The 27,036-nt window shown below is 33.8% G+C and overlaps 1 protein-coding gene across 4 annotated transcripts in view; it reads left to right on the top strand.

Moving 5' to 3' along the window:
• The window catches only part of Robo1 (roundabout guidance receptor 1), a 408,161-nt gene that overhangs the window by 281,440 nt on the left and 99,685 nt on the right, over nt 1–27,036 (top strand). For all 4 annotated transcript variants that reach the window (XM_071615134.1, XM_071615132.1, XM_071615133.1 and 1 more), the window contains exons 4-6: nt 18,767–18,887; nt 19,260–19,398; nt 21,732–21,859. In XM_071615134.1, coding sequence (XP_071471235.1) covers nt 18,767–18,887; nt 19,260–19,398; nt 21,732–21,859 — 388 coding nt within the window. The remainder of the gene's footprint in view (nt 1–18,766; nt 18,888–19,259; nt 19,399–21,731; nt 21,860–27,036) is intronic.

The following is a 27,036-nucleotide window of genomic DNA, read 5'->3' as shown; positions in this document are numbered from 1 at the left end:
GTGTTTTGGTCACTTTGGGAAGTGATATGTATATTTTAAGTTTCTTTTAAATAGTGAAATGGACTTCCATCTGAGTAAATGTCTTCACATATGTGAAAAATCTGAATAATCTCAAACAGTTTGGGTATTGTTCAATATTGGTGTTTTATGCTGTTTTGATTGTTGCCTGCTGTCAGTATTCTGATAAATCTCTTGAGATTATTCTCCTCATTTTTTTTTCTCGCAAATAGTTATCCTCAAAACCAGTTTTGAATGTTTTCCCAAAGCCTAGTCCCACCCAAGTTGTGTTCAGTCAGAGTCCCATTAGGCAACATAGAGGACTGCCTGACGGGTCTGCCTACACTGCCTTCCATATGGAATCTTGCCAACTCTTTTGAAATTACTGGGCCAAAGCCTGGGGTGGAAGTGTGCTGCTGGTCAGCATCCACGATTCTTCAATCAGAGTAGCTCTTCTAGAAAGCAAAAAAAAATGTCTCAGAAATTCGAGTAATCAGCCAAAAAATAGTTGGAGCTCATCATTCAAAGTAATTATCAATAGAGTACACTAAGCAGAAATATTATAACTCTACAGACTCAACACACATGGCCAAATGACAATGCCTGTAACAGAAATTTGAGATTAGTTTACTATTCCACCAGAGACAGCAGACTTGCAAATGTAGTTTCCTCTTTTATTTTTTTCCTTACAATATATGCTTACTCAAGCAGCTGAGTTTCTTCAGTTTCTAAGCACTTTGATATATCTGATCAGGCCATTACATTTCTCCAAATGGCCAAGGACTAGTGGAATTTTACTACTGCCTGGGAGCACTTTGTTTAATTATAGGTTAGTAGTTTGCCAAATTAAAGGCACACTCTTTTGTGGGTTCAAGGATGGTGTCCTAACCAGTTTAGTTTATTTTCAGTGTTCTATTAATCACAGATGAGCTGCTTCCCTAAACGTATAGTTTAAAATTTATTTTAAAGCAGTGCTTACAAATCTTACGTTTAAAATTGGGAAAAATTTAAATGAAATCAGAATATTTTTTGGTAAATTTCTCTTTTTTAAAAAATTGACTTTTCCAATTGCTTTTAGTCTTTGTGATTGTTCATGAGGACCCAAACAGCATGTGTTTCTTTCTGTTTACATAAAACAAAATGAATGGCAATCTTTTTTTTTTCCCAAGTAGTACATTTTAAAAATGCACTTATTGTACAAGGAATTCTATCCTTAAAGCAGAGTCTAAAGTGCAGAAATTGAATATACTTTTAAGGCTCAAGTTTTAAACAATTTTAAATCTGAGCCTTTTAAAGGGAGCTGGGATTTCCTTTTCATTATTTATAATTGGCCAAGGTTAACTTTATCTGTTTCTTCATCTTGGCCACATTATCACTTTTATTTAAAGATTCTCTCTTAAAGGATAATCCTAAATTTTATGCTGAGGCTGAGGTCTCCTCTAATCTAGTGTTGATTGTGCATTTTCTTTGTTTAAAGGCTAGTTGCTTTAACCAAATAGTTATCAGGAACATCTGACCACTTCAGTTTTTTATCTCCTTGAAACTAAAGAATTTGATAATATGATAAATCGTACACTTGTAAAATAATGTGGTGTGCATTAACAAAATTGCTACCAGATGGTGCAGGTTTTCTCTTCTTAAATCTTACAAATCTAGGTGATCACAAAGCTTTAAAGGCCCATCACATTAGAAACAGGCTCATGTTTAAGAGCATTGTCTTGTATGGGGGAAATTTCAAGAGTATTTGAGCTCAATCTATATAATACTGGCTGAAAATAATGGAAATTTGTCTCTTTGAGTGGATAAAGTGTAATTTAGTAAGGAATCCATTATTTCTTATGTCTTTGCTTTTAACATACATGGTGTCACTCTTCTCTCACTTGGATATATCACATCACCATATTGTACCAGACATTATGCTTATAGAAGATCATGTCAGATTTTCTCATCTTTATTAGGGAAGCTTGTAAATATTCTGTTTACACTTTAAACATGCTACACTCATAATCTCAGGTTTATATGGGAATAGGAGAGCAATTCCTCTGAATAAAAACTAATGTGGGTATTTAACTATATTTGCTCCTGCAAATGAAATGTGCATGTGTGAAATGTAAATAGGCACATTTTTTTTTCTGATGACAACTAGATGGATTAAGGGCAATTAGGTTGGCTGTTCACATCAAGCAGGCTTAACTGTGGGGTGAATATGATGGAAAGTGGACTCTCAATCTGACATACTCAGGGAGTCAACAGATCACACCTGTTTTTTCCTCCAGTCGTTCGGTATTGGGATCTACATATGTGCAAGATACTGCTAGTTTGTGGAATTGGCATGGGAAGCATTTGTTTTCTACCTAAAAGAAAGTCATCTACAGAAACTTTTCTTTGGACTTATCCAGAATGGGCTCCGATACACTTACTAAATGATCTGGAGCAAATTTCTGATATTCTCTGAACCTCAGTTTTCTCATCCCAAAATAGGAAAATATACTTTTCCCTGCAAGAATATTGTAAAATTAAAGAATATGCACATAACAGTACCTTGTGGATGGCAGGTGTTAGGACATTAGTACATCACAGTTCTTATTACAGCAATAATATATATTTTTAATAAATTCATTAGTGTATTTATTAAATTTACCACAGATTTACTGATGCATTGTTCATGGGTTTGCAGAGAAAACCATCAATTACAGTTTTTTCAGATGTTATGTTTCAACATATTATGCAATTTGTTCTTTAAAATTTCTGTTGAAATAACAGAAATTTAAATTTTGTTATTTTGGTGTGTAGTGGTCAGAATTTCAATTTGTTTTCTGTAATGTAATATAAAATAGTGTGTCTTAAACATAAATTCTAAACTATTAATGCTTTTTCTGAAGAGATGAGGACTGAAAAGTGTAAACACTTCTGCATAGCCAATCTCTGTGAAAAACACAGATAATTTTATTTCTACATAAAAGGTTTGCATTTTAAATGCCAAAGTTTAGGTAAAGTACTTTTCATCATGGAATACATATTCTATGTTTAAAAAAAGAAAGAGGTAAGAAACTTTTCCAGTGGTTTTACTTTGACCATTAATCTTTCCTATGGCTGATATCCCTTCTTCCAGAAACTTTCCCACCCCTTAACACGGGAATTCCTAATTAGGTGTTTTTATGAAAGCAACTGAGGATTCAGGAAATCTTGATTTTTTTTTTCAATTCAAAACTGCAACAATGCAACCTAGACTTGGATCAGAAACAATTCAAAATACCAATATCCCTTAATATTATTTACCCCACATTTTCTATTCAGTATGCATTTTGTCCCGGTCATGGAACTGGACCATTTATTGAGTGAGAAAGGATATCTCAAATACCAATCCAAACAACTTTTGAACTACTTTTTAGGTAGATTTAATTTTCCCATTAATTTTGTTTTCAGAGATAACTATGGAGTCAGAGGTGGGCAGGATGCATTTATTTTAACCTTTTATTTGCCCACGAGTTAATCATTAGTTCTCAGGCAATGGTGAGAAGTATCTGTAGATAAAACTGTAGCTTTATTTAACCTATAGAAAAGTTCCTGTAAGTTCCATTTCAAAATTTTCTTCCAAAGATTATATTTTCTTCCTTATATGGGGGAATTTGTCTACCTGCTTCCTCTTTGGAAGCACATAGATACATTTTCATTTATATTACCATGTAGCGTAGGGGCACATGGGAGTTATTTATCTTCTTATCATGTACCCTTTATAAAATGAGCCACAAATTTGCCAAATAACTGAGCTAGATTCTAGCATAGTCTTGTGATCAATAAAAGAGAGTGAAGCAACTGGCCATATGTATATTGAATCTCTGACTCTGGCCTGATGAGCCCTGACTTCTGATTAATCAATTAAGCTTGTCACATGCTCTTCTTGCTCCCCTTTGATGCTTTGGGATTAAAATACCACAGAACAGAAATGAGAGTTTATTTCAATTTGCAACTATTTTAGACATGTTCATACTTCTACAGAGTGTTAGTTAATGATATTGAACTACTTTGTTGCTCTTTTGTAGTTAAAATTAAAAATATGGTTTTGTAAATTTTGTCATTCTAAATTTCTGAATCCAAGAATCCCTGGCATACACAGCCAGATTGACTTTGTCTGCCATGGCTTTGTGTCTTCTTCAGAATATAAGTGAATTTAAATTTCCAGAGGAGAAAATTACCCAGGTCTCTGGAAAAGGCATTATCTTAGCAAGGTATTTGGTAGTGAGAGAAATTCTCACACTGGAACAAAACTATAGAGAACAACTAAGCTTAAGAACCCATAGAGGAAAAATAGGGATTTACTGTTGGAAAAGTATTTTCAGCTGGTGAACTTATAACTCCAAAGAGCCAAGAGTTTAAAAATGAGCTTTTCTTCCTTCAACTACTATGAACATTTGTCATCTTTATTTCTAGAGCATAGTCATAATTTCTCCATAGATTTTAGGTTCAGTCTGTTTTAGCAGTGACTGTATGTAAATTCAGAATTATAGCCAGATGGTTGGATGAGGTGATAAAAAGCAAACCTGGTTTTGTGGGAAAGTGAAAATTGCCCATAAGACTTTGTTTTTACCTTTGAAACAGCGGGACATTGTTTCATGAGACCTGTGAAGGAAATAATACATTAACTTTAATAGCTGTAAGCTAAATTAATTTTTCATATCCATGCTGAATACTGCCATGTAATCTGTCCAGAATTTTCATAGAGGTAAAAACCAATCAGCTTTTTTTGCTTTTAGGAGATAGCTAGCAAAGGATATTTTATTAGAAAACCACTCTTTATATTGCATGCTTTTTATAGGATTCACTTTTAGGTTCCAGTATTAATGACTTGGGAACCAGACACCTGGGGAATCTGCTAAAAGGCTTCCATGAGTCATCTGCTTTGCATTTCGTCAGCACTCATTTCCCTTGTCTGTCCCTAGTTTAGAATACTATAAATTAGGGGGTGATTTCTCGGTTGATTGCTTTAGACTACATACCTCTGAGTGGCCCAAGAAAATGGGTTTGCAAGAGAAAATGCCAAACTCAAGTCTTTGTTCTGGCTTTGAGCCACACTTAAGCAGTCAAAATAAGTATATTTAAAGAAGCCTGTGTTTCTTCTTTCTTTTATTCTTTGTTAAGATTAGGATTCATTAAAAAGGTACTCTGGTGATATAGTAGATAGATAGAAAGGTACTAATTTATACCTTCACAAAGAAAATCATCTTTTCTCTTTAAGTTAAATATGTCTCTCTGCAGGGTGGCTCTCACTTGCCTGCAATTAACAATACAGCTCTTTCTGGTGTAGACTATAATCAAATTATCATAGGTGTGCTTCTGCAGCAGCAAACAGCCAACTACCAATTTATAAATTGCTAAGAGGAAGAAATGAAAAGTTTAATAGGAAAAATGGAAATAACAGAGAAATGCAGCTGCCATAGTCCTGGGCAGCAACTCTCCCTGGCCTGTGTGCTCAGCTGGCAGCTCACCAAGCTGTGTAGAGAGCCGCGTGTTCCCACTGGGATAATTGCTTTTTCTGCATGAGTCTCTTGCTGCTTCTCTCTGACGATCAAGTGTGTTTAAACTCCTGGCTGAATTCATGTTGGTTTTCAAATGGTATTGTAAAGTGTACCAGCAAACAAATGAAATTGGATCATGTTCTCTTGTATCTGTGTAGTCCAGGCAAACATGGGACACCAATGGAGAGCTCCTAATTGCCTACTTTTCTCTCAATTCCATTCCTAAGAGAATAATCGAAACACTTATAAGTTAATTTTTTTTTTCTCCTTGTAAAGCTGTCCACTTTATGTCACCTGGAAAAATTTAGTATAGCCCTTAGACTGATTTCAGTTGGCTGCTTTCAGTTTTCTTTACAGGACCTATATACTCACCCAGCATCCTTTTGTTAGACAAGATGTGTGTGTGTGTGTGTGTGTGTGTGTATTTGCAAATCCCAGAGGTGTTATATATATTTTTTAAATAGACTGTGAAAGATGAAATACATTTTGTTTTAAAATTGACTGGTGAATGGATTAGTGAAATCAACATGAATCTTTAAAAATCAAATTGAATATTTTTTACAATATGATTGAAACCTCACTGGTAAACAAACAAACAAATAACAGCAACAACGAAATCAATCTGGTCAATATTAGCATTCCTCTATTTTTCTTAGTTTGACCTATCTCAGGGTACAGATACTCTCAGTTTATATAATGGTCACGAGAACATGTAGCTTCATCTCCTGGCCTCTGGACAAGCAACATGAAACCTGATATGTTCCAATCAAGACATACTTAAAACCATGTGTGTGTTCTTATTCCTCCTCATCCTCCTCCCTCTTCTTCCCGCCCCCCCCCCCCACTCATCTCTCCAATAGGCCTATGAAGCAGAATGAAATAGGAATAGGGAGATATGAAAAAATTTTGGAAAATGAAATGAGAGTCAGTAGCTTTCATGAAAACTAGAAAGAGTAAATAAACTTTAATAAACTTTGCTTGCCTTGAGGAATAACTGATTTCACTTCCCTTGGTTTATTTTTTATATCTATCCAAAATAAAACTTGTGATTGGAGACTTAAATATGAATTTATTTTGCAGTGGATGTACGATATCATTTAAAAGTGTCATTTTGTGTGCTAAACTTAATGTAAGCAGAGAATGTTAAAATTAATTTCTTGAGATACATATGTTTTTAAACACATTTTTAGTTGTTAATGGACCTTTATTTTATTTATATGCCATGCTGAGAATTGAACCCAGTGCCTCACACATGCTAGGCAATCAATCTACCACTGAGCTAAAACCCAGCCTGAAATACATATACTTAAGAGAAGTGACTAGAATAAAAGATATAAACCTTATGTCAATGATTTTTGATGGTGGAAATTTATCAAAAATTTTAATTTTTATGTAATAAATACAATAAAAGTCAGATCTCAAGGAGAAAAGCAAAATTATTAATGTGTGTATTCAGAAATATAAAGTACATACATATAATATTAAGCAATGATTAATAAAAACATGAAATCATTTAATACTGTGTCTTCTTTAAAACTGCTTTTATTGTACTACTTACCTGGGGATATGAGTAAGAAATGTGGCCAAATGAGAAATATATTTTCTCTGATATTATATAAGATCAGAAATATCTGAAGTATTTTTTACTTAATTATATTGTTTTAGATTGCTGATGAGTCTTTATGGATTGTTTATCCAATCCTTTGTCTATTATTTGTACAATGTAATTATGCTACCAGTGTTTTTGCTTGATTTAGAGTGCAGCAAAAGATGATTATTTTTGAAAGAAAGGTGATATGTGTTAAAAGATACGAATGCTTTATTCTGCACTGCCTAACACTAGAGGTTGACACCAACCTTATCACCCAATAAAAAGTAATGGGAGTTATTTTGCCTTTTCCCTCTCTATGTTCCAAGCTCAAACAAGGTTACATTTCTTTGGGGTTTTTTTGTTGTTGTTGTTGTTACCATTGTTGAATTAATGCCACATTTTAAGAAAGAAGAGCTGTTACTGCTATGACTCTTCTTCATGTGTTTCTGTTGAAAGGAGTCCTTGGAGACCATCCAAATCTGTCCTGCAGCTTACTTCACCAAGGAGAATGTCTAGGGGTTATGGCTGGCCATCTGGGATACCTGCATCTCATTGTCATTAAGGAGCCATACAAGGCATTTCTGTAGTTCACAACAGCTTGTTGTCCAGTCTGTAGGTCGAGGATCCAGGCAGAACTGACAACATTGCTATGAAGAGATATCCTGCCCATGCAGAATCAGTGGAAAATTGTTTAAGAACAATAGACTAAACTATAATTCAAAAGTCTCATCTCAGTTTCTTTGGAAAATAGCATGAAAATGATTCCATGGTAAAGAATTGAGATTTTTCAGAAAAAAAAAAAATCACTTCTAATCAAATCCTAGGTGCTTTAGAAAAATTTACATTTCATGTTAATCCTACTAATCAAACTCTTACTACTATAAGTGAATATTTCCAATCTTTTAGAAAATTATAAAACTTAAGTATTGCACATATTTTTCATTAGTAAGATAATGCCTATGTGTGTCTTGTATGTATTACCTGAACTATGTTTCTCTTTTAGCATTCTAAATCAGTATTCTATTAATCCATTATTTGGATGGTATTTCTTAAATGTCTTAGTATTTCTAGTAAAAAGCACAGATTTTTTGAATGCAAACTCTATAAAAGGAAATGAGATAAATTATATGACAGTTTGGCGGTTAGCAATTTGAAATCATCTTTGAAGCCCTTAATATAATTAGCGGTTTCGTTTTTGGTCTGTTGAATTCAAGTCACATTAGGTTAATGTAATTAAAAGCAGAAAAGATTTTGTGTAGCCAAACTAGTTAATTAGGCCCAGTCGGTTTAGTGTGTTAACCCAGAGGTGTATGGATAACATTGTGGGGTTGATGCCTGAAAAAAAATTCCTGTGTAACAGATCCTGCAAATCATCTGACTTGCTCTAGGGTAGAAAATGAAGACGTACCAAGGAGTTCATTCTAAGTTCATCTTTATTTCTGATTGTGAGCCCTGGTTGCAGGGTAAGCTGTGTACTCCATAGAATAACTAGACCAAAAAGCTTACTTAATTTACTTTTTTATCAAGAAGCATGTTTTTATGTTTGCAAAGATAATACGAATTTTCTCCTGTATTCTGAAAATAAAAATAATGATGGTAGATTTTTTTTTTCCCATGCGAATCAGGAGATATTTATAAATGATTTTCTTCACTTTGGGCAGAAAAAAATGTACCTTTTACCTGAGTTTTCATTATTGTTATTCAGTAAACGGGTCAGAAAAGGAGATAAAGCCTTAGACAAAGGGATTTCCTCTTGCTCCAGAGCAGTCTTTAAGTGTTTCTAGAGGACTTTCACTTCTCAGGAAGATAATCAAGTCTACTTACTCATAGGGACTATTTCTGCTGTATAAAATCATATGGATTGACTACACTGAAGACTTTTATACCTCAGCGTCTTCAAAACATTTTCTTTTAAAAAAAATTCTGACTCTTCCAATGAAGAATATAAAGTTTAAAGATATTTGAGACTTTGAAAAAAAATTTTTACCACCCTTCTTCTCTTCCTTCCTGTCTCCTTCCCCACAAGGAGCAAGACTACTGGGACCTTCTTTTTGTTTTGCTTTCATCAAGTATGTATATGGCTGAGGCCCCCCTTAAAGCACTGTCTAGAGCTTATGGAAATGTGGGCTTCTAATGTGGTTACCACTGGGGCTGGTAAGGTGGATGGTAATGAGGAAGCAAGACCTCTGCCTTGGATTTTTGACATAGGCTGGATCCCAGCATATTGTCTGCAAGCTGAACACGTTCTGCTTCTGCACCCCCAGGATTATGTTAATTGAAGTAGTGCTGCAGCAGCTCAGTGTTTAACATTGTGTCTGTTCATTATACAAACTAGTTTTTGATAGGTTTACAATTTGGCTGTCAAATCCAGCTGCAGGAAGAAACCTGCCAAGAAACATTTCTTAGATTGTTTCAAATAGTGCCGTTTTCACATTTCTAGTATTTTGTGTGTGTTAGACATATTTTTCCTCCTTTCACAGAGAGAGGAAATGTCAAATTTTCCTTAAAAAGGGACATCCTAAATTTACAATAGGTATTCTATATGACTCAACATAAATTGGTGATGGTTAATAGTGTATTATGTACCAACTGAAAGCTGGTATGCTAATTTGATGGAGGGCACCATACTATGTGCTGTTTCTGTTCTGTGTTTTGAAAAGAGTAGGACACTTTGTATTCCATATTGGTTGTTGTAGCAAAGAGACCTAAGGCTTCAGTTCAGCCATTGCCAAATGGCATTGCCATAATTCCCAAATCAATTTGATTTTATAGAAATCATAGACTATTATTATATATTTTTTTCTCCTTTTGTCCAACTGTGTTGTTTGTTCCTTATACTTTTATGAATTTCTGTGTTTATAATCTTTGAGGAAATCAGTTTCTCTCAGGCTTAATGAAGCTTGTTTAGAATTCCATTGGAGTTGTAACATTTTTGGGATTCTTAAATGTTATTGCCAGGATACTAAATGGGATGTTGTATTTTATAGTGAAATTGTCTTAGTGATGGAGTGGGTAGGGGTTGTGGGCTTGAGAAGTGTTTATACCAATTGGGGAAGTCCAATCAATTTTTTTCCAAATAGAATAAATGTGTCTTATATCATCTAATTTTATCTTCTCCTTCCATTTATCATTTTAATTCAGCCTTTTTCCTTAGTCCAGAGCTCGACCTTTAGAACAAAGTGTCTCAGGGCAAGCACTATTGATGTTTTGAGTCAGATAGTTCTTTAATGTGAAGGATTACCCTGTACTTTGTAGGATGTTTAATAGCATCTCTGCCAGGTACCCACTAGATACCAGTAACACTGTCTCTGCTCCTAATTCATTCATTCTTTCTATCTTTCTCTTTTTTATACAAACTGGGATATATGTATATGTATATATATATATATATATATATATACATATATATATACATATACATATTGAATATATATATATATACATATACATATTGAATATATATATATATATATATATATATATATATATATATATATATATATATTTTCAATGAACCTTTATTTTATTTTATTGATATGCAGTGCTGAGAATCAAACCCAGTGCCTCACACATGCTGGGCAACTACTCTACAACTATGACTCCAGCTGCTTTTTTCTTTTTAATCTTTTTTGTAGTTGTAGACAGAATGCCTTTATTTTACTTATGTTTATTTTTATGTGGTGCTGAGGATTGAACCCAGTGCCTCATGCATGCTAGGCAAGTGCTCTGCCGCTGAGCTACAGCCCCAGCCCTCCAGTTGCTCTTTCTTTCTTTTTTGTTTTCATTTTTTTTGATGGTGGGACTTGAGCCCAGGCCCTTGAACATGCTATGAAAGTGTCCTACACTGAGATACATCCTTAGTCCCCCTTTCTCCTAATTCGGACAATCAAATATGTACATATATATCCAGATATTGCCAAATATCCAGGAGGAAAGATTAGGGTGGTTGCCCTCACTGAGAATCATTGTTTTGGAGGAAACATTTATAACATATAAAGCCTAAGAATAACTTATTTGTTAGGCTTAACAGTGTTAATACACATGCATATTTTTCCAGATGAAACAAATGAAAGATGTGTTAGTTATTAGTTTTAATAGAATAATGCTAGATTTGGCCTAACAAAGGAGATTACTTTTGATTAGACAGGAATCTCTTGAATCAATTTTTTTTTAGTTTTATTGATTTTATTGTTTTTTAAATACACGATAGCGGAATGCATTATAGTTCTTATTATACATATAGAGAACAATTTTTCATATCTTTGTATATAGAGTATGTTTAGGCCAATTCATGCCTTTATACATGTACTTTTTTTTTGCATTACAATTCTTATTACACATATGTACCACAATTTTTTCATATCTGTTTATATATAAAGTATGTTTACACCCAATACGAATCTTCATACATATACTTTGGATAATGATGTCTGTCACATTCCACTGTCATTGCTAATCCCCTGCCCCTCCCTATCCTTCCCACCCCTCTTTCCTATCTAGAATTCATCTAATCCTCCAATGCTGCCCCTCCCTACCCCACTGAGTCAACCTCCTTATATCAGAGAAAACATTCAGCATTTGGTTTTTGGGGATTGGCTAACTTCACTTAGCATTATCTTCTCCAGTGCCATCCATTTACCTGCAAATGCCATGATTTTATTCTCTTTTAGTGCTGAGTAAAATTTCATGTGTATATATGCAACATTTTTTTATCTGTTCACCCACTGAAGGGCATCTAGTTGACTCTAAGTTTAGCTATTGTGAATTGTGCTACTATAAAAATTGATGTAGCAGTATCCCTGTAGTATGCTGTTCTTAAGTCCTTTGGGTATAGTCGGAGGAGAGGGATAGCTGGGTCAAATGGTGGTTCCATTCCCAGATTTCCAAGAAAACTCCATATTGCTTTCCATATTGGCTACACCAATTTGCAGTCCCACCAGCAATGAATGAGTGTGCCTTTTCCCCAACATCCTCTCCAACACTTATTGTTGTTTGTCTTCATAGTAGCTGCCATTCTGACTGGACTGAGATGATATCTTAGAGTAATTTTGATTTGCATTTCTCTGATTGCTAGAGATGATGAGCATTTTTTCATATATTTGTTGATTGATTGTATGTCCTCTTCTGAGATGTGTCTGCTCAGGTCCTTGGCCCATTTGTTGATTGGGTTATTTGTTTTTTTGGTGCTTAGCTTTTTGAGTTCTTTATATATCTTAGAGATTAGTGCTCTATCTAATGTGTGAGGGAGGTGAAAGATCTATACAATGAAAACTACAGAACCCTAAAGAGAGAAATCAGAGAAGACCTTAGAAAATGGAAATACTCTTGGATAGGCAGAATTAATATTATCAAAATGACCATACTACCAAAAGCACTATACAGATTTAATGAGATTTTGATCAAAATCCCAGTGTCATTCCTCATAGAAATAGAAAAAGCAATCATGAAATTCATCTGGAAAAATAAGAGATCCAGAATAGCTAAAGCAATCCTTAACTGGAAGAGTGAAGCAGGTGGCTATACCAGACCTTAAACTATATTACAGAGCAGTAGTAACAAAAACAGCATGGTATTGGCACCAAAACAGACCGTTAGACCAGTGGTACAGAATAGAGGACACAGAAACTAACCCACAAAATTACAATTATCTTATATTAGACAAAGGTGCCAAAGACATGCACTGAGGAAAAGATAGCATCCTCAACAAATGGTGCTGGGTAAACTGGAAATCCATATGCAACAAAATGAAATTAAACCCCTATCTCTCACCATGCACAAAACTCAACTCAAAGTGGATCAAGGATCTAGGAATTAGACCAGAGAGACTCTGCATCTAATAGAAGAAAAAGTAGGCCCTGATCTTCATCATGTGGGATTAGGCCCCAACTTCCTTAATAAAACTCCTATAGCGCAAGACTTAAAACCAAGAATCAATAAATGGGATGGAATCAAACTAAAAAGATTCTTCTCAGCAAAAAAAAAAAAAAAACAATCTGTAAGGTGAACAGAGAGCCCAAATCCTAGGAGCAATTTTTATCCTTCACACATCAGATAGAGCACTAATCTCTTGAATCAATCAAGTGCATAGTATAATATACAATTATTATAACTGGTAGATATTTTTTGTTTTGTCTATATGTACATATCTCTGTGTGTATTGAAAAATTGTCTAGGATTTAAAAATGTTTATAAATATCTTATATAATTTTTGTATATATAGTACTATCCTAGATAATATTAATGAAGAATACCATAAGTGGAAAATCAATGGTGCACTTTGGTTGATGTTTTTCAGTCATAGACAGCTAAAATCTTTGTTATTGATGGAAGAAAATACATTTTTAAATTCAAAAATGTTTTATAAATTTAATTTTTAAAGCTTTTATAAGTTTGGAGGATATTTTTGCATCAGTATGTAAATTATATATGCATGTGCAGTCATGATGTTTATCCATATAGTTCTATGCTACTAAAAATAAAAAACTTCTCAAGATACTTGACTCATCAAAGAACATTTCTTAAAAAAATTGTTCAAATGATACATATTATTAGTATTTGTATACTTACAAAAGATAGAGAAAATATTTGTAGAAAGCCTAGTGAGTTAGTTTTTTTTTTTGCGGGGTGGGGTACTGAGGATTGAACTCAGGGGCACTTGACCACCGAGCCACATCCTCAGCCCTATTTTGTATTTTATTTAGAGACAGGGTCTCACCGAGTTGCTTAGCACCTCACTTTTGCTGGGGCTGGCTTTGAACTCCAGATCCTCCTGCCTCAGCCTCCTTACCTGCTGGGATTACAGGCGTACACCAAAACACCTGGCTCTAGTGGGTTACTTTTAATTTACATACTAGATACAATTCAATTGTAAATGATAACTGTAAAGTAAATTTATATAAAAAAATAGAAACAGTTTTTTCTATTTATATTAAATACTAAAAACACCAATATGTGTTCCCAAAGCATGCCTCCTCATCAGATGAATTATCAAGTTTTTCCATAATTGAGCTGAGTTATTACAGTCAGGACTGTAATAACAGGGTGTGTACTACAAAGTCTTTTGGATTTCTTAGCTCTCTTTGAGTTTTGGTTCATCTCATTATTGTTTCCTACCATTCATCTCACAATTGGAATTGTTCCATGTCTTGAGAATCTCCAGGCAATCCTCTCTTAACTCCTACTAACAAAATTCTCCTCCTCCATTTATAAGAATTCCTTCAAAATGTAATAGCATTGGGCTGTATTATAATAATAATGTTATTCCCATGTGTGCATAAGCAAGACTAGACATTGCCAAGCATTTAAAAATTATAAAAGTAAATTAGTAAAATATTATACAAAAGCTTAGAAATAAATCTGTACTGTTGAAAATTATTTATATGTTATTATCCTTTGGCTCTCATTTTGTACGTATGTTTAAAACATACTTAAATATGTTTTAAAATTATTACCAAAGCCTTGCATTTGATTTTAGATAAAATACCTTGACTTATTGATTTTAAGAACAAAAATAATATTTAAACCATTTGTTTCCTCTGTTTTTCCTATCTCTTTTATCTATTATTGTGTAATTCCTTCTGAAATGAATCAGTTTCCTAAACATACTACGACATTCAAGGTTAGATTCTGAGGCAGAAAAGGAAGCTGAATGTGTTGTCCAAGATACAGAACCAAAAAAGTACATCTAGGAGCTGGGGTTGTAGCTCAGCAGGGGAGTGCTTGCCTAGAACATGCAAGGTGCTGGGTTTGATTCTCAGCACCACATAAATATAAATAAATAAAATAAAAGTATTGTGTCCAACTATAACTAAAAAAAAATATTAAAAAAGTACATCTAGGACCACATCTCAGATCAATTATGTACTCTTTCAGTACTGGGGTTTTTCACTCTTCTTTTAGCTATAATGAGTTTGTTTCTTCAGAATATTTAGAAATGTTTATGTAAATGTTACAAAATAAGTACATGATGAAAGGTGATAGTGGGTCTTCGTTGGAAGGTCTTGATTTTATGATACTCAAATTGTTCTGACTCTCAAGCATTCAAGTTTATTAAACTCAAATTTATTAAAAAGTAATGATGATAACAGGATTGTGGGCTGTGCATGTATTGTCATCTGTCCAACTCACATAACCAGAGACCCATATCTTGCCTAGAATCTTAGCCCTGTTCCAACTTGTTATGTGACATCAGACAAGTCACTTTCCTCCCAGAAAATTCTTACTGTTTACTAGGCATGGTGACAGGTTCTGAGGCTATGAAGAAGAATTAGATATGCTCCTCTGCCTTGTAATTCACAGTCAGGAAGGAAAATCTGACATTTAAAAGCACAATTAGAACATGTTGTAATGATGAACACAGTGGAGGTGAGTGGGAGGTAAGGTTGCAGTTTGCTGAGCTGCTGATCCCTTTAGTGAGAAATGAGAGTATTATAACACATTTGCTGCCAGTCTAACTGTGGGATTTCACTAAAGACCAATACTTAAAATGATATGTTTACACAAAAAGCATCTCCTGAAAAAAAATAGGTGGCACCAAGAACCAAGAGTCTCAAGCTGGGTTTTCATTTTATTTAAGAATCCTACTTCAAGATTTTCTGAGATGATTGCACACATAAGAAACACACAGACATGTAATGCTGATGCTGATTTCAGTGCTGTTTATGAGAGGAAACATGGGAACATTTTAAATATCTATCAGTAGGGGAAAAATTTGACAAAGTATGTAAAACCATACAATGAATACTATGTAGCCATTTAAATTAATGCTGAATATCTGTTCTATATTTTTAGCAATTAAAATGTAAAAGTCTCCTCATTTTCATTGAAATTTCAGGTCACAGAAGACCACATGATTCTATTTTAGTAAAATAGAATTTTAATATGTACATATGTTCATATGTATATATGTTTATGCATATCTTATTGCCTGTGTGCATATACTACATGTGTGAATACTTATATATGTGTGAGCATATATATATATATGTATGTGTATATATATATATATATATATATATATATATATATATATATATATATATATATATATATATACATATATATATATATGCACACACATACATGCGGAGAGAAAGCTAAAAAGAAAGATCCGATAATAATTAGCTCTGGAAGATTTTTTTTTTCTTTTTAGTGTGACATATTTTCTTCCCTGATTTATTCAAAAATTTAAACACATATGAAAGCAATGAAATTATGATTATATATTTTAACATTTTTTTAATTATTTATTTATTGTAATTTGTTATACATGATGGCAGAATGCAATTCCTTTCATAATGCACATATAGAGCACGATTTCTCAAGTCACTGATTGAACACAAAGTATTTTCACACCATTCGTGTCTTCATACATGTACTTAAGGTAATGATGTCTAACTCATTCCACCATCATTCCTACCCCTTTGACACTTTCTTTCCCCTTCCTCCCCTTTGCCCTGTCTAAAGTTCCTCCATTCCTCCGATGCTCCTCCTACACCATCACCATTATGAATCAGCATACTCACATCAAAGAAAACATTTGGCTTTTGTTTTTTTAGGATTGGCCTGATTCACTTGGAATTCTCCAACTTTGTCCATTTACCTGCAAATGCCATGATTTTATTCTCTTTTAATGCTGAGTAATGTTCCACACATCAGACAGAGCACTAGTCTCTAGGGTATATAAAGAACTCAAAAAACCTTAACAACAAAAAATCAAACCCAATCAATAAAGGGGCCAAGAAACTGAACAGACACTTCTCAGAAGAGGATATACAATCAATCAACAAATATATGAGAAAATGTTCAACATCTCTAGCAATTAGAGAAATGCAAATCAAACTAAGATTTCATCTCACTCCAGTCAGAATGGCAGCTATTAAGAATACAAACAACAACAAGTGTTGGTGAGGAGTGGGGGAAAAGGCACACTCATACATTGCTGGTGGGACTGAAAATTAGTGCAGCCAATTTGGAAAGCAGTATGGAGATTCCTTGGAAAATTTGTAATGGAACCCCCATTCCACCCAGTTTTCCCACTCCTCGGTTTGTACCCAAAGGACTTAGAAGAGCATACTACAGGGACATAGCCATATCAATGTTTATAGCAGAACAATTCACAATAGTGAAATTGTGGAACCAACCTAGATGCCCTTCAGTATATGAATGTATAAGGAAACTTTGGTATATTTTAACATATATAAACCCTTATAAAATATATCAAATTGGATAAATAACTAGATTTTACCTATAATAGTAGTTTCTAGTCAACACACATCTCATGATTATTGTATGCAGGTATTATTTCAGATATGAAGGATAGATAATGAACAATGCAAAGAAAAAAATACCAGGATGATATTTACAGTGGAACCTTAGAGCATCTCATCATTTGTTTATAAACTATTGAAAAAATACTAAATTTTAAAACCACAGAAATTAAAACCTCTCTGTTAATATTTGGTTTGTTCTTATACAACCAAAATATTTAGTTTGATTTTCTACATTGAAATAATTCAGACCTTCCAAAATAGTAAAACTTTTATAAAGTAGAGATTTCAATAAACTTTTATTAGGCATAATGAAAAAAGTGTTTGAATGTTTCCTTCCTTCTTCCCTCTCTCCCTCTCTTCTATCCTCCTTCATTGTTTCTATATTTCTTTTCTCCTTTGTTCAATCTGCTCATCATAAAGAGGAGCAAATGTGAGGTTAAAACCTTCATGAATAAACATTCTAGAAGTTATCTTTGTAAAGCCTTTCCAGGGTTTGGGACATTATAGATATTCATGGGTAACTGAACTCAACTTCCCAACTGAAAGTGTATAACGTTAAATAAATTACATTAAATAAATCCAGTCCAATTTCTGCATCCAAATCATAATTCATATTTGACTTCAGTCTACTTTTCGTACTGGATGTTTGTTTATATTTGTAATTATTCAATTAATGTTCAAGACTATATCTGAACATGATATAGTCTTTCCAAATGATTGATAGAGATCTGTTCAGTCTGTGCCTCTTAAGTTATCAAGAAACTGCTTGGGAGAGAGATATATCTACATCTACATATATATAAATATATTTGAAAAAATATATATATGCACATACACATATATATAATTTTTTTAGAAAATGGCAGATTTTATTACATTTTGGAAAATAAGATATATTTCTTTAAGAAAACTCTAGAAAACTTACTAGAGAATTTTTTTTACACATACAACAATATTAAAATATTCTTTCCTGAAATCAATTATTGCTTAAATACATTTACATATTACATGTACTAATATGATAGTAAGACTCCTTTTTCTTTCTTGCACTTGCTAATCAAGTTATTCAAGCAATGCCTTTGTGGTTTCCACTTAATTAATTTATAGGAAAGAATTTGGTTGATTTGAAACACAAGCATAGTTAGACAGAATATAAAAATTTTACAAGAAATGTAGGTAATGCAACATGTTTTCCTTTTATATTATATTTTTGGAATTTACTCTGTTTAAAGTTACTACCTATAAAAATAGCAAATGGTACACACCAGCTGTTTGATATAACTAGGCTTTGGTATATAACTTTGAGTGGAATTCATTTATGAAGACCTGCCACAAAACCATAGCTAAAATTCTTTTAATGGTATATATGTCAAACTTTTTCTTTTTTTAAGATACGAGGAGGAAAGCTAATGATTACTTACACCCGTAAAAGTGATGCTGGCAAATACGTTTGTGTTGGGACCAATATGGTCGGGGAACGTGAGAGTGAAGTAGCAGAGCTCACTGTTTTAGGTAAGTGCCATTGTATCTAATCTTCTTACTGCTGTACAGCCTTCTTCTTATTATCATCATTATTTTTGTCATTATTATATTTTTGTACAAGGGATAATGAAATAATATTTAATCAAAATACAAATGATCTTTATATAAGAGAGAAATATTCTTATATCATTGTTTTGGGGGTAGAAAGAGAAGTGAAGTGACCTGATATAAAATAGCCAAAGATGTGGAAAAAGAAGTAGAAGGAAATATTAAAGATGGGGAGAAGTCTCTAGAAGTTGGAAACTATGCGAAGTAATTTTCTAAACAATATTTTGAATTATAAATCTTTTCTCACTGAACATCTAAAGTGTTTTATCTTGAGATGGCTCTTTCTAATTTTAGAGAGACCATCCTTTGTGAAGAGACCTAGTAACTTGGCAGTGACTGTGGATGACAGTGCAGAATTTAAGTGTGAGGCCCGAGGAGACCCTGTGCCTACAGTCCGGTGGAGGAAAGATGATGGAGAGTTGCCCAAATCCAGGTACAGATCAGAATTTAATGATGTGATTCATCGACTTAGAATTTCTGTTTCTCATCAGACTCTAGGTGCCGTTAGATGGTCAACTCTATAGATGGTCTTTGACTGCTAAGGTTTGATTTAAAATGTTCTACTTTAAGACAGTATGAAAGCTATATTCACTCTGTAGATACCATACTTCAAATCTGGATCTTTCCCAGGCTTGTGATATGTGGTTTGATACTTTATGCTAGCTGCAGTGGTGAGCCATAGCTTTCGGTTGGCTTTGTGACCAGGAAGGGAAAGAACCAATACTTTTGTGTACTGTGTTGCCAAGTGGGGGTCTTCAGTGGGCTAGGTGAATAAAATGAAGTTTTGTATTCTTGGTATTTCAATTTATGATAGGTTTACAAAGACACATCCCCGTCAAAGATTGAGGAGCATCTGTAGACTCCTTGATCAGGGGCCAGTATAGAATACTAGAGATACTTTGAACCAGGAGGTTTCCATATTTTCTCTGGGGTTGGATTATATTTTTGTGACCCAGGTTTGCACAAGGAATCCTGGTAAAACATGGTATTCTATAAACAGTTTCTTTCCTGCTCAGCCAAATCACGTTTAATACCAACTTCTTGTATATGGCCAAGTAGGAAAAGGAAGAAACATACAGCATTAATGACAGAATTATGAACCAATTAAAAATCAGACTTTCCTTTCCTCAGCTATGTGTCACCAAGGAATGGTAGAAGAGGTCTGAGTTTCTTAGTATCTGATAAGGCCTTAAATTGGCTAGGAGCAGCGATTCAGGAAATACCAAGCTTTGGGGAATGAGACAGTGGAATAAAGCATTTGGGTTTGCCAGCTGGCTGTCAGCATGCATTCATTGAATACCTGCTAGGTGTTGGGGTTACAACATTGGTATAGAGAGGGCATCTGCTCTCCAGGAGCTTGCAAAAAGACACATATATGGGTAGATGCGGAATAACATCATTATTCCCTTTTGTGACATAAAGGCAGACCTATGCAACTGTAGGGAGAAAGAATAAGGAGAATTCCCATGGAATAGGACAGATAAGCACAGTCTTCAAAAATATGTACCAATATGATAAGCAAGAAAAAAAAAAGAGTCCTGTGTTCCAGACAGAAGATCCTTACAACATAGACACGAATGTGAGAAAGAACACCACATATTTTGAATGGTAGAAAGTTGAGCATCACTAGCACATAATATATGTGGTGAGAAGTAATGGATATCATATTGGAAATACTGGGGACATATTATCAGGGGCTTTGTGTAATAATAAATCTCACATCGTATTGTATGACATTGATGAGTCAAGAAATATTATTATGAGCAGAATTACTTTTTAGAATAACATAATTTTGTTAGCATGATGTATGTTTCATTACTATGAGGAGAGGCCTTTTATAGGGACACCATTATTTGGTTGTACAAATCAGAGTTGTATAGTGTTTAGCCTGGAGAGATGGAGATAATGTACAGAGTGGAGAGAAATTTCTGAGGCTACAGTGGCAAACTGGATGACTAGTTAGATATAGAGAGTTGATGAAGGAAGATAGGCAGATTGGGGTAGAAGGAGGAGGAGGATTATGTTAAGAGAAGAAAGGAATTATTGAACATATTAAATATTAGGGTCCCTTGAAATGTGATGTCTAATTGTTAGTAAGTTGGGAATACGAATGGGGGATTTACTTGGAGTGTGGGAAGTATCTGGTCTATCAATATATAAACTGTATCAGACAATATAACTCAGGAAAATTTTATATAGAGAAAATTTTATATCAAGAAACCCTCTTTTTAAGGGCAGGGAAGTCTAGACAAATCAAGTGAACTCTAGAAGACTATCTGGGTTCAAATTTTAGCTCTACCCTGAAATTCCCTGAGGACGAAGGCCAAGTAACCTTACTTTCCTGTTTCTCAGTTTCCTCACCTACAAAATGAAGATAAGGTTAATACTTATCTTATAAAATTATTATAAGAATTTAAGAAGGTAAAATCTATAGATCACTTAAAGTCCAGCACATGATAAAAATTTAATTAATTTTCAGTGTCATTTAATTTTAGTGTGAGTACCACAGCTTGAGGAAATAGATGTATAAATGTTAACTTTACTCAAATTTTCTTTTAAGAAATTATTTTAATGTTACCTCATATACATGTGAAAACAAGCTCATTTCTTCTGCTGCTAACTTAGAGGAACATCACAGCCTCTACTTTGTTTTGAATTTCTGAAGGGATTGTTGCATGTGATTTGATGCCTGGATACATCATAGTGTAAAAATGGGATCTTTCAAGAACAAAATCCTTAACCATGCTGTTTTTGCTGCGATATTAGATATGAAATCCGAGATGATCATACCTTGAAAATTCGGAAGGTGATGGCTGGTGACATGGGATCATATACTTGTGTTGCAGAAAATATGGTTGGAAAAGCTGAAGCATCAGCCACTCTGACTGTTCAAGGTAGGCACCAGGGAGCTCGTCATTGTGGTTGTTTTATCATGTGAAATATGATGTTGATTTTGAAGAGAATTTTATGTCAAACATATTTAAGAAAGCATTGCTTTACCTATGGGCACTATTATATATTATGTAAGTGTTTATTAAAGAAGAATGAATTACATTTTCGAAATTATGAAGAGTTCTATCTTGGGTCAGAGAAGATGGTGTTTTATTCTCTGGGTCCTTAAACATAGTATATTTCTAATCTTTAATTACATGACAGCTATTGCTGTGAAAACATTGTCTTTGGAGGAAAACACATCTTCATTACTTCAGATGATGTGCTTTCAAGGGTCTGTGCAATCTATAGCATAAACATGGATGGTTCTATTGCCCTTTAGAATGTAAGATCCATCTGTACAATAGGGACTTTGCCATCTTTATTCTGAGCACATAGTTCCTGTGATCTAACAGACATTCAATATTTGTTGGATGAATGATTTGCATTTGTACTTTGCTAATTTTTATAAAGATTTATTATTTTTGCTGTTTTTTGTACATGCATATTTATTGTGCATTATAATTATACATAAAAGTAGAATTCATTGTTACATATTCCTATATTCCTATGTGCACACAACATAACAATATAATTTGGTCAATTTCACTCCTTATTATTTGGTGGATAGGGATTTAAAGGCTTCAAGTTTTTTTTTTTGTTGTTGTTTGTTTGTTTGTTTTTTAATGGTATTTTGGTTACTTGGTTTATTTTGATGTTTTGGTACCAGAGATTGAACCCAGGAGCGCTTCACCACTTAGCTACATCCCCAGATTTTTTAAAAAAAAATTTGAGACAGGTTTTCCCTAAGTTGCGTAAGGCCTTTCTAAATTGCTGAGGGTGGCTTTGAATTTGCAACCCTCTCACTTCACTGAGATGTTTTATAGACATGTGCCACTGCGCCCAGCAGACTTCAAGTTTTTGAAAGTCAGAGACGTTACTGTCACCTCTGTGGTATCCACAACACAGGCATTTCCTCATCATTACTTTCTTCCTTTCTCTCTGACATCAAAATTATTATTTCCCACAATTTTTCCCCCTTTCTGGTGATGACTTGTTTATTGTGCAATTTGAGAGGCAATGACCTTTAAAACATTTTATTGGTGGAAAAAATTCCCTATTTTGACAAGTGACTGTAGTAAACAAGGGTTTTGGCCATAAACCACTTAGCTTGTTTCTGGGTCTAACATTAGCAATGCCTGGTGCTGTCATCTTTCTCAACACTGTCTCTTCCGAGGCTATTAAGAAGAAAAAGGTGGCTTTTGAGGGAGTGCTTCTACTGCGGGCTTTCTACAAAAGAGCCTTGTGGGCTTTTTACACTAGAAGAAAGAATAAAGAATATTTCCTTCCTGTCTCTAAAGCCATTATGTCCCACTTTGGGGTTTTTAGCTCAACCTCATAAAAACAAAAGAAAAAAAAAAAAAGATCAAGAACAAACATTGAATTTCTAAGGCCTAGACTATTTCTCTTTAATCTAAGTTAGACTTGAACTCTACGTGAGGCTAAAACTGTAAGAAAAGAAAACCCCTTTCCATTTAGAGAAAGCATAAATTTAAGAGATGTCAAATCCAAGTTCAAAAGCCCTTCAGAGGGAGTAAAAGTAGCCAGGATGAATATAGGACATGAAAAGGTGTGTCTGTCTCTAGGCAATTGTGACAGGGAGCTTGATTGTCTATCAGATCAGTCAATGAAATATGTTTCACTTTATGTTTTAAAGTTTTCATACCTTGGTATCCTGATGTTTTATAAATAATAGCCATTCTGCTATGCATGCAGCAGACATTGAAATCAAAATAGAGTTTCCTCCTGCAATTTTAAACTCAGCTCCAAAGCTAATTCAGCCTTAAGATATCCATATGGAATGCTTGCTCCCTAAGCCTGGATTTCAGTGGAAATTGGGTACAAATGATCAAATCCAGAAACTACTTGATGAATGCAGATGCTCTCATTTCAACTGAATTTAGCTATAAACTTATGAAGGATCTGTATATAGTTTAGAATATATTATTTGATTCAATATTAAAATAGAATATGCACATTAGCATCACTGCTAAAATGTCTTTAACATGTTAGAATAATGTACACAGGATGTTAAAGAAAGTAACATGATTCCCAACTGCAAAAGATAACTAAGAAAAAACATTCAAAGGAAACCTGAGAAGTTAGGTCTTTTTTCTTCCTTTGAGAAGAATGTAGAAAATATTAGTGACTACAAAGGAAACTACATCACAAGTGAATCCCTCTGGTAGCAGGAAACAATTACAATAAGAAATTCAGTAGAGTATTTGGTTTTTATTTCTTTGTTTTATATGTGGTTCATGTTTAAAGACACACTATTGGAGTAAGTATATGTTTAAAAATAACTTTCTACCCCCTCACCCCTTATCCAGTGAGTACTTAATTCAGAGAATTGGGTTAAGGCAATAAAACTTTATGCTGAAGATAGAACTTATGGGGAAAATTATCTTAAATAAGGGTGGTTATTTGATTTTCACCCCTCCCCATTACAGAAGTAATTAATTTCAACATCTTTAAAAGATCCTTGATTTGAGAATCGTTTCTCTTTCTTATTGGTTCTTTTTAGTTATACATGACAGTAGAATCCATTTTGACATAATTGCACAAGCATGGACTATATCTTGTTCTAATTTCTCTTCTGTAGATGCTTGTCTGTAAAGATGCACTTTAGTATTCCTTTCTTAGGACTAGAGTTTTCCTTGGCCTTTAAACGTGGGTACTCTTCACAGTGCTTGGTATTGTACTACACATCTAGTAGGCACTTTGTCTAAAAAATACTGCTTGAGTGGTGGAAACAGCACAGGGAATCTGGAAACTCTAGCAGTTGCTGAAAGGTCTGATCCTGGGTGCCTGCAATAAGTACCTGTGGCTCAAAATTGAGGAGCTCACCATTTGTGATCAATGCTGCCTGGAAATCTGTGTTCAAAAGAGCAAAGAAGGGGACCCAATTTATTATCTATATGTATCTCAGCATATCATGTTTTATATTTTAAATATATGAAATAAAATTTATTAAGAAAATAAAAGGAACAAGGTTCATGACACCTGTAATCCCAATGACTTTGGAGGCTGAGGCAGGCGGATTTAAGTTTCAGGACAGCCTGGGCAAATTAGGGAGACCCTGTCTCAAAATAAAAAAAATAAAAAGGAATAGGGATGTACCTCAGTGGAAGAGTACCCCTAGGTTCAATCCCTAATACCAAAGGGGCGGAGGGTGGGTGAGAAAGAGAGCACAATAAAATCTAGGACCAGACAGAATTTCCTAAATTATCTGAAGTTTCTTGTTAAGTATGCAGATTATCAGACATGGCCTCTGGAGAATCTCATTCCAAAGATCTGGGTTAGGACACAGATCTTTGTTTCGATTTTTGTTTTTAAGCAAGCAAGTTCACAAATCCCATGCATGAGGAGTTATAAGATAAACTGACAGAAAGAATGAAGGACTTTAAAACATTTCTTTGTAGTTTGGGACTTTCCAGATGTAGTAGAATTGCTATAAAGAATGGTTGCTAAGAGCATTGACATTAGCATCAGACTGGATTTAGTTGGATCCTTCTTGTACTGTTTACTACTATGTGACTCAGAAGTATGTGACTGAGGCCTTGGTTTCCCCCTATGTAAAATGGGTATAGTAATACAATATCACAGCATTTTTATAGGAGTTAAATTATTTATATATTAATATTTAACATATTGTCTATTATGAGTAAATGATTTATAAATAAGGAGCACAGTACTCATATGAGTGTTTTTATTTTTGATAGTTCTATTGCTTGATTTTAATAATTATTGAGTAACAAAAATACTAATTCTGAGTTAATTCTAGATAGTTCTAGTAGCTCTTTCTAATAGTTCTTCCGCTATTGCAAATGAGAAATCTGAAATACTAACATATACATGACAATTTATTATGCAAACAATTATTAAAAACTCTTCTCAAATATAAATCATTGCATTTCCATGTTAAAAGTCAATATTGACTTTTGTAGTAAATATGCTGGATTTTGCTAGTTTTGTTAAAATAGTGGTAGACTCATTAAAGTTTTACAAAATAACTCAATGATGAAAATTATGGCTATCTGGGAATAGAGATCATTTAAAAATTACATTTTATGTGCAGTGGTATATTATTGTTGTGGGGAAACATTCAGCAGAAATCATTTGACCTCAATTGTATTTCATTATCTCTTGTTTTCCAATTTCTAAGGTTCTCAAACCCTCAATCTATCTTCCTATAAAACAGGTGCATTTTCTTATGATTCAGAGACTAGTAAGAAGATTATCCATGAGAAACTATCTTAAAAAATGGATTACTCATCTTCATAGCCATTTGGAAACTTCAATTAACCACTCTAACACATGGGAGCAATATGAGATCATACTCTCTTAGTAGCACATCAGTGTCTGGGTTACTTCTTCGCACAGAGCAACGTACTAAACTCAAATCAAATATCTGAAACAAATCAAAATATTGACTATTTAATATGAAAGATTTTTATTTTACTTTGAAAATTGGCAAATTGTAGTAAAATTTGGTGATACTAGGTAGTTTCAGAGTAAAGATATATTTCCCCTGGCCTCTGAAAATATTTAGCCAATGAAAATATCCCAGTGCCTTTAACCTGCATATCAATTTTGGTATGTCTCTGAATCTCATTATCAGAATGAAACTCAAAGGTCTAGAGTAATTTGACCTATTGAAGAAGAATAACCTTCATTACACAACAAATAAGCACAGTGGAATAGTTGGGCACAGTGTTGCATGCCTGTAATCCCAGCTACTACTGGGGAGCTGAGGCAATAAGGATCCAAAGTTTGAGACCAACATGGGCAACTACTTAGCAAGAGACTGTTTCCAAATTTCAAAAATAAAAGGGCTGGGTATGTAGGTCAGTGGAATAGCACCCTTGGGTTCAGTACCAAACAAACAAAAAGAGAAAAGAAAAAGAAAATGCCATTTTGGACCAATTACACCAGAAATGTTTATGCTTACTCATTTGTTAGACTTATCAAATATTGACTGCCTATAAATGTAAGCCATCACTTAACCATCAGTTATTTTATTTATATTTAATGTTTGTCTGCAACTGTTTTCCTCTCAGATGTATAACATCTTGCACAC

This window comes from Marmota flaviventris, chromosome 8, assembly GCF_047511675.1.
Source record: "Marmota flaviventris isolate mMarFla1 chromosome 8, mMarFla1.hap1, whole genome shotgun sequence".
In the NCBI taxonomy this organism is placed as follows: Eukaryota; Metazoa; Chordata; class Mammalia; order Rodentia; family Sciuridae; genus Marmota; species Marmota flaviventris.
Note: the sequence above shows the minus strand (reverse complement) of the source record. Positions and strands in the feature narration are given on the sequence as shown.